General features: G+C 39.7%; 1 protein-coding gene across 1 annotated transcript in view; it reads right to left on the bottom strand.

Moving 5' to 3' along the window:
* Positions 1 to 2606: 2606 nt before the first annotated feature.
* The window catches only part of pitpnc1a (phosphatidylinositol transfer protein cytoplasmic 1a), a 108799-nt gene continuing 101923 nt past the window's right edge, over positions 2607 to 9482 (bottom strand). The window contains exons 7-9 of the mRNA XM_051888033.1: positions 8546 to 8701; positions 7430 to 7493; positions 2607 to 3993 (exon numbers count right to left, since the gene is read on the bottom strand). Of these exons, the coding sequence (XP_051743993.1) occupies positions 3680 to 3993; positions 7430 to 7493; positions 8546 to 8701 (534 nt within the window). The 3' untranslated portion in view covers positions 2607 to 3679. The remainder of the gene's footprint in view (positions 3994 to 7429; positions 7494 to 8545; positions 8702 to 9482) is intronic.

Genomic DNA, 9482 nt, shown 5'->3' with positions numbered 1-9482 from the left:
TTGGAGGCAACATTACCTGACAATGGAAAGTAATTGATCAAAGAATTTTTAAGTAAATATTTGCAGTGAAATTGAGTGACTATGATGCTCTGACGTCATCATTTGTGTAGTCACTGTACCTCTGTTATTATATTATTATGAATTTTATTGTCTTTTTTTATACACAATAAAATGCGCTCACCTAAATAGAACGTTCCTGTCATGTTTTTACTAAAATAATTGCCATTAGTCAAGTTTAATTGGTGCAGAGAAAAAAAAAAAAAAAAAAAACAGGCATTAGGCTGCCATGACATTCAAAGACAAAATGTCCTGTAGAATGAGAGTAAAAGCAAAGGCTGCACCTGAAATTGCATACTTCCCTAGTATTATATGGTAGGCAAAACCAGTGACAAAAGTAGTATGTCTGAATTCACAGTACTCATGAAAATGTAGGCAAAAGTTTAGGATGACCTAAAGTGTGCATACCATACTCTGTTTAAAAAAAAAAAAAAGATGGACAACGCACCTTAACTCTCTTCCATTGTAGAAATGAAGCTGCCAATGTCCCAATATGGTGCTGACATCTAGCGCTGATTCAGGACCTGAGTCTTTACAGTAGTGAGCGAGAAGTGGAGGCGCGGTATCAAGGAGCGCAGAATCGGTTAGTACTGTTTACTGCAGAACAACTCATGTCGGTGTGAAATAAAACAGCTATGGAAATGAAGAAATTAAAGTTAAAGCTTTAATCTCCTGTCAATCAAAAGTCTGTTGGTGCTTCAGAGACTAGTTCACTCAGAGAAGCTGTCAATCTCAGCTGTCAATCATGACATCACACTCCCGTTTTTATAGCATCAAAATAACTAACTAAAATGAACACTTGAACTTAAATCAGCGTGATAAAAACTACCTAAAATGACAGAAACCATCTTTGGAAAAAATGTATTTGAAGTGTAATTTGATTGTTTAGTTTGTCTCATGTCCCATATAATTACACAGACAGGTCAGGGTTTATGACTAATACAGCCACCCGGGGGCGATCGAATATGTTTTAGCTTCAGTTTTTTTTTTTTTTTAGATTTGTGTGGCACACTTGGTGCATACTTTACTATCCCATGAACCCACGGGAGAGGATTTGTGAATAGCGGTGAAATGACACAACTGACGCTGGTAGGTCACATGATAATCACAACATGGAGAATGCAGTACATCCAAATTACATTCATACTACACACACTCGTACTATATAGAACATAATTTTTAATGGTTGCAAAGTAATTACTTATTCAAAATAAGTACCTACTCAAGAAAGTATGCAATTTTAGACACAGCCAAAGTCCCTTTATTCCACCATGAAAAATCATGGTCACCTTAAAAGGCAAGTCATTTCACTCGGCGGCCATCTTTGAAATGCCTCAGGCAGTTATTTCAGTCATGCAAGTGCAGCTCCTATCTCTTTGAATGGGGAAACTTGAAATTCTCCAAAGCTGTTCACCAAACTTACGATTAAATTTCATATTTGAAATCACCAATGAAATCTGACGACAGCTCTTATGCTCAAATAGCGTTGTCTTTCAGGCTAGACCAGCTAATGCGCATGTGCAGTCATAAGCGCGCGACTCAGAACACACTGTTTTTATGGCAACCGGAGCTTTTAATGGCGGCTGCAGTGACGTGATAACTTTATCAATCAGAGATTGGCACTTTTATTTAGAAGGCGGGACTTATTCCACCATATTACGCATTGCACTTTCTCCCATTTATAAGTAATATGAGTGCTCCATCTAAAGTCTTTGGTAAAAGCCATTGCATCCCCCCATCCTCAGTGTACAACACTTCACACTAAGGGTGCGTTCATACTTGTAGTTCGGTTCGTTTGATTCATTTGGTCTGGACCAAAAAAAAACATTTAGTCCTGGTCCGATTAGCATTCAGATTGGCAATTTTAACACCGAACCAAAAGATAAGAGGCATAGGGATACATTCACAACCTGATTGGTCGGATTTTATTACGTATTTCCTATTTTGAGACGGAACGTACCAAACATCCAAAACAACGCTGTGTGCTGAGGTAAATGCGCTTGTTGTGTGTGCGTAGCCTGCATATGATGGTATTCTGGCCAGCTGGGAACTCGTGAAGAGTTTATAAAATGTGTAAAGGAGTCGATCTGCTGCGTGGAGACGCGCGTCTGATGCCTGTGATGGGCAAACTCGCGACTATGACGAAAAAAAAATAAATATGATTTGCGTCGAGTTTCTGTCCTTTTTAGGGTCTCATCTTCCTGTTTTTGGTTCGTTTGCATGTCTTTGGTCCGTGTTGCATTCATATATAGTTTGAACCGCACCAGAGTTCGTTTGGAAGTGGACCGAGTCCCATCTTTTCAGCGGTCTCGGTCCGCTTGTTTGGTGCGCACCAGGGTTCGGATGGCAGCGTTCACACATGTTCAAATGAACCGCACTAACAGAGCAATCGCACCAGGGTTCGTTTTAATCGAACCAAACATGACAAGTGTGAACGCTCCCTAAGAATTTCTGGTAAACAAATTTTAAAGGGTTGTAGTTTTGTTATATCCACACACAGCAAAGACATAGGTTTGGTGACACTGAAATGAAGTAGAATCCCCAAAAAATACTGTAGCAAATGCTTTAATTTCACAATGGCAGTTGACATCAAAAGCATGATTTCCCAAGATTTGGCATGTGCATTTCTGAATCCTTTAGAAAAGAGTGTTTAAGTTTAAAAGAACAGATATGCGGGAACCAGCAAGAGTACAAGAGCTTTTCAATTTACAAAGTATACATTGGCCAGCAGCAGCAAACATTCCTTAGAGCTCAAAGATTATACAACAATCTAATTATCAAGCATTCTTTGAGGACTTCATTTGCATTCATATTCATGGATAATGCATCACAGAAATAATAATAATAAAAAAAAGAACATATAAAGTAAATTATAACAGGATACTCAGTTACATGGCAGATGCTCCTCAACCTAACAAATATATTATGAAGATAAACTACAGTATGTACAGACGTGTTCCAGTTTGTATTGTCTAACAACAGACCAAGCAAAAGGGCCAGGTCAGTAAAGTTGGTATCACTTGGTTTTCTGAGTCCATGGGAATGGGACAGATCAAAGTTAAAGACAAGAGCATAGTGAAACCACTATCAAATTGACCCCTACATTCTTATAAATGAGATATTTACAGTACATGTCAAACACATTTATTTTAGTGAGAAATTCTGAAGCCTGAGGATAAAAAGTCACGTTAACATAATATCACAACTGAAATATTAAATGAGCAGAATATACCATTAAATACACCACTACAGCAAAAACAACAGTGGCTACAAATCCTCTCCATATTCAACATATGTAGGAAAAATGGCTCAGCAGGAAGGAAATTGAAAAAAAAAAAAAAAAAGTAAAATATTCAGCTCTGTCTATCAATGGGACAACTCCTGAGATATTTTTAACAGTGATCTGTAATGTTTTTGTAAGTTAGAATGCACTTTTTGGCCTATTGTAAATTAACTTCCAGTGTAAAACATGAGGTTGCACTGGTTAAAAAGCCACTCTGTGCGTGTGTGTGTTTGGGAAACCTTAAGTATCTCTCAGCATTTAAAGAGAGATTGATTCACGTTGTGTCAAACGAACACATTACTGGGGTGTGTTTTCATAAACTAAGGCCAGAACTGTGGTTTACTGAGGTTGCGGGGAGCTGGAACCCCAGGAAAAGAGACTGGGAAGGCGGAAGGCAGAGTCTCTTCGTGCTGGGTCGGGAAGAGTCAGGGTCTCCGGAGCTGACTTCTTCCTTGGTCTGTCCTTGGGCACAGATAGGAAGTCTGGAGCTTCAGTGGAGAGGGGTGTAGAGGGAGCGCTGGATGGTCCGCTGCGAGCGCAGGCTGGCAGGGGCGTCTCGCTGATGGAAATAGCTGGGGGAAAGGTGCCCAGCTTCTTATTGGTGGCTTCCTGAGTGGCTCGTTCATATTCTCTCACTTCCTCCATCGTCATGTCTTTAAACATCCAAGCAAAGAAATTTCTATTAGTGGGCTGTAGTGGACATGTGAAACATGGAGGCAAAGTCTCCTCAATCAAATGGTAATTATTGGACTAAACCACGTGTGTCTAACAAGTAACCCTGAAGAACTTAATTAGCTGGATCAGGTGTGTTTAATTAGGGTTGAAGCTAGGGGGTCGCGATATACCGGTTGATGATAACCGTGATGTTTAAAAAATGAAATATTGTTAATGTGTTAATTAGGGGTGTCGCAATATACTGATATTGGCGATAACCAAATTATTTCAAATGAAGAGTACTCGTATGATAATATGGCACGTAAATGATCCAATATATGGTTAACATCCCAACATACAGTAGGTGGCGGTTTTGCACCTTAGTGCTGGTTGCCACCTGTCATAAAACACAAGCAGACACAGCGCGCAGCTGCTACTTCCACGTAAAAGCATGTTGTCGGATATGACCAACGAGGCACTCTACCCACACTTCAAGAAAGTTAGAGCTTGCCAGTGTGGAAGTTTCTTGGATTCTGCGAAAATGACCCGTTAATCAGCCCAGTCTGCAGGACTTGCCAATCAACAGTGAACGCAAAACAGCGCAAAAGCCACCAAACCCTTCAGATCCCCTCTGCCTCCGTTATCTTGCAGATTTGGCCACTGTACAGTCGGATTGCTACGATAGTCAGTGTTGACGGTGTTAAGCCGCAGAAAACAGACACTACAATTAAAAACTGAATACATCTGCTTAACGCAGCGTGAGCTGAATGCGAGTCGCAGCACAGATCAGTATTGTACAATAATTTACAAATCTCATAAACTTATATTTTATTCACAATAGAATATAGATAACATATCAAATGTTGAAAGTGAGACATTTTGAAATGTCATGCCAAATATTGGCTCATTTTGGATTTCATGAGAGCTACACATTCCAAAAAAGTTGGGACAGGTAGCAATAAGAGGCCGGAAAAGTTAAATGTACATATAAGGAACAGCTGGAGGACCAATTTGCAACTTATTAGGTCAATTGGCAACATGATTGGGTATAAAAAGAGCCTCTCAGAGTGGCAGTGTCTCTCAGAAGTCAAGATGGGCAGAGGATCACCAATTCCCCCAATGCTGCGGCGAAAAATAGTGGAGCAATATCAGAAAGGAGTTTCTCAGAGAAAAATTGCAAAGAGTTTGAAGTTATCATCATCTACAGTGCATAATATCATCCAAAGATTCAGAGAATCTGAAACAATCTCTGTGTGTAAGGGTCAAGGCCGGAAAACCATACTGGATGCCCGTGATGGCCCTTAGACGGCACTGCATCACATGCAGGAATGCTACTGTAATGGAAATCACAACATGGGCTCAGGAATACTTCCAGAAAACATTGTCGGTGAACACAATCCACCGTGCCATTCGCCGTTGCCGGCTAAAACTCTATAGGTAAAAAAAAAGCCATATCTAAACATGATCCAGAAGCGCAGGCGTTTTCTCTGGGCCAAGGCTCATTTAAAATGGACTGTGGCAAAGTGGAAAACTGTTCTGTGGTCAGACGAATCAAAATTTGAAGTTCTTTTTGGAAAACTGGGACGCCATGTCATCCGGACTAAAGAGGACAAGGACAACCCAAGTTGTTATCAGCGCTCAGTTCAGAAGCCTGCATCTCTGATGGTATGGGGTTGCATGAGTGCGTGTGGCATGGGCAGCTTACACATCTGGAAAGGCACCATCAATGCTGAAAGGTATATCCAAGTTCTAGAACAACATATGCTCCCATCCAGACGTTGTCTCTTTCAGGGAAGACCTTGCATTTTCCAACATGATAATGCCAGACCACATACTGCATCAATTACAACATCATGGCTGCGTAGAAGAAGGATCCGGGTACTGAAATGGCCAGCCTGCAGTCCAGATCTTTCACCCATAGAAAACATTTGGCGCATCATAAAGAGGAAGATGCGACAAAGAAGACCTAAGACAGTTGAGCAACTAGAAGCCTGTATTAGACAAGAATGGGACAACATTCCTATTCCTAAACTTGAGCAACTTGTCTCCTCAGTCCCCAGACGTTTGCAGACTGTTATAAAAAGAAGAGGGGATGCCACACAGTGGTAAACATGGCCTTGTCCTAACTTTTTTGAGATGTGTTGATGCCATGAAATTTAAAATCAACTTATTTTTTCCCTTAAAATGATACATTTTCTCAGTTTAAACATTTGACATGTCATCTATGTTGTATTCTGAATAAAATATTGAAATTTGAAACTTCCACATCATTGCATTCCTTTTTTATTCACAATTTGTACAGTGTCCCAACTTTTTTGGAATCGGGTTTGTAATATAATAATAATATAATTTCTTTTTAATTTCTATTTGACTAATTGCATTATTATTATTATTATTCAAGATTTCTATAGATACCATGATATATCGTTATCGTGAATAATTTTGGCCAAGATAACCTTGCAGTAAAAAACCTGATATCCTTCAGCCCTAGTTGAAGCTAAACTCTGCAGTACTACAGTATGACCCTCAGGAAGCTGAGTGTGACAGCCCTGGACCAAACAAATCTAATATAACTTCATATTCCATCTGATGTTCACAATTTTTCCATTAAGAAGCGACAGTAACATATTTCATGTCACCTTTATGTGTTTCTACAGGATGTTGTTTGCCTATTATTTATAATAGTCTTCCTTTCAGACCATTAGTCAACAATTCCTTGGTAATGATGTCATGAGTGGTACCTTTAATTCAGGGGTGTCTGGTCCTTCTCCTGGAGGGCCTGCTTCCTACAGAGTTTAGCTCCAACCTATCTGACTAGAAGTTTCTAGTGATCCTGAAGACCTTGATTGATCTGGTTCAGGTGTTTAATTAGGGCTGAACTCTGCTGGAAGGTGGCACTCCAAGAGCAGGATTGGACACCCCTGCTCTAATTCAACCAACCAACTACCCACAATGACCTCCCTAACACTTACTGCAACCTTAGGAGCTCACTGAGAATGCAATAAGCTTGAAAGAGGCAAAAGAAACTCTGCTTCCCAACCTCTTGCTGTCTCCTTTTTTGAGGATAGAACGACTCTGCTTTCTACATCTTGAATCTGAACACTTTCATTGTTCATGACTGAACAATTTTCAAGAAGTGTCATCTAATCAGTTTGGTCAAGGTCCTCGATGAGAACACGAAGAACAACTTTAAAGAGCTGATTTTCTCAGCTTCTTGTTTGTTTGTTCTTGCAGTGACTCATGCAAATCTAAACACGGTTATGAGTTATGGATCACGACATCCTTCGGCATCCGTGAGGTTTGTTAGTCATGACTCTGGGACAGAGTCAACACAAAAGAAACCACCTTAAAGGTAAAGATATGAATAAACAGCAATCTATACACAGCCTTCCCTTCAGCCTGATTAGATGACTGGTTGGTCAATGCCAAACTTACCAATCCACTCATCAACCCAGGCGAATGCCTGTCTATGACCCAGCAACAGCACATCCCTCACCACCTAGAGAAAGACAGGATAAAATATATAGTGATTGTGGTGTTGCAAAGTAGGACATGTTCCTGGATCACTTGTTGGTCCTGGGGTCCAATTATCACTATTAACTAGCTATTAACTAACTATTAACTGTGACTTTTGCCTCAATAAACTCCTAATTACTGCTTATTAATAGTTAGTAAGTTTAGGTGTTGGGTAGGATTAGGGATATAGAATATGGTCTTGCAGAATAAGGCATTAAAATGTGCTTTATAAGTACTAAAAAAAAATAAAAAAAATAACGACTTATATAGTGATGGCCGATTTCAAAACACTGCTTCAGGAAGCTTCGGAGCGTTATGAATCTTTTGTGTCGATTCATGATTCGAATCACGTGTCAAACCGCCAAACTGCTGAAATCAAGTGACTTTGGCGCTCCGAACCGCTGATTCATAACGCTCCGAAGCTTCCTGAAGCAGTGTTTGGAAATCGGCCATCACTTTATAAGTCATTATTTTGTTTTTTTGGCGCACCAAAAATATTCTCGTCGCTTTATAATATTAATATTGAACCACTGTACTCACATGAACTGATTTAAATATGTTTTTAGTACATTAATGGATCTTGAGAGGAAATGTCTTTGCTGGCTATGGAGGCCTCACTGAGCCATCGGATTTCAACAAAAATATCTTAATTTGCGTTCCGAAGATTAACAAAGGTCTTACGGGTGTGGAACGGCATGAGGGTGAGTAATAAATGACATTATTTTCATTTTTGGGTGAACTAACCCTTTAACCTATCCCTAACATCAGAAATAAATAAAAGGTTAACAGGAATGTTGTTGAAGCCCCAGCTCCAGCACAAAGCTGACTAATCGTAACCCTAAAATCTGATTGGTTGACAGGAATGTTGTTCCACAACAACAACAAAAAAAAAGATGATGATCCAGGAACGTGTCCATGCAATATCGTGGTAAGCAGATCTATCTATAGATCTGTGTGATCTGCAGTGAGAGTAACTGCAAGGTTGGGATTTTAGGGGGCTCGTCTGGGATATGCATGTGGAGGAGTAGAAGTAACCTTGTGCACAAACTGCTCCACACGTGTCTGAAGTCCCCACACCTCGAACTTCACTGTCACAAGCTTATAGGAGCACATGATGGGGTCCTGCGTGTCTCTCCATCCCTCCTGCAGCAAACCCCGGGCTGTCTTCTCGGATTTAAAGTGTCGTGGGTCCTGAAGTGGAAATACAAATTGAAAATGGTTCACAGAGTTAATTTTATATACAATATACTGGAATGTAACATTTTAAACTTTTTGAGATTTATCATTCACAGAAGAATAGAAAGAAGACAGGAAAAGGTGGGACCCAGATCTAGATATTACAGGAACCCACATGCCAACAATGCAAAACCCTAAATCAAGACTCTGACAATTGGATATCCCATTATAATTGTGAATGTTAAATCACTCTCCGGTTCAACTCTGATAGAAGAAATCATATTATTTGTATTCTGTATTTGTAAATGCTGTATTTCAATTTTGTACCCAGTATTATTGTTTAATGCCTGTACCTGCCATCCAGTTCTAGCTGAAAATATGGCATCTTGGTACACATGCACAAAATTAGACAGTGAATTACATTTAAAAGTGAACACTATTTTGCTCTGTTATTTTGACACCAACGACTCAACGGTGTTCCACAGGGTTCAGTACCTGGCCCATTTATACTCTCCCTTTTCACAAAATCACTTTGCAAAATTATCACCTCTCAGAGCTTTTCCCCATCATTCATATGCAAATGATACTCAATTAATTAATTCTCTTTTCACCCTCTGACAACCGATTATCATCTGGTATTATCACATTTCTGGCAAGCATTTCTGTCTGTATAACTGAACTTATTGAAAACCAAGCTGCTGATCATTCTGGCAAAGAACCAACCCTGCCAAGACCTTATCTTTTAACAGACAACAAAATCATCTCACACAAACAGAATGCCAAGAATCCTGAAATC

Source organism: Ctenopharyngodon idella, chromosome 3, assembly GCF_019924925.1.
Source record: "Ctenopharyngodon idella isolate HZGC_01 chromosome 3, HZGC01, whole genome shotgun sequence".
In the NCBI taxonomy this organism is placed as follows: Eukaryota; Metazoa; Chordata; class Actinopteri; order Cypriniformes; family Xenocyprididae; genus Ctenopharyngodon; species Ctenopharyngodon idella.
This window is presented reverse-complemented; position numbering and strand designations above follow the sequence as displayed.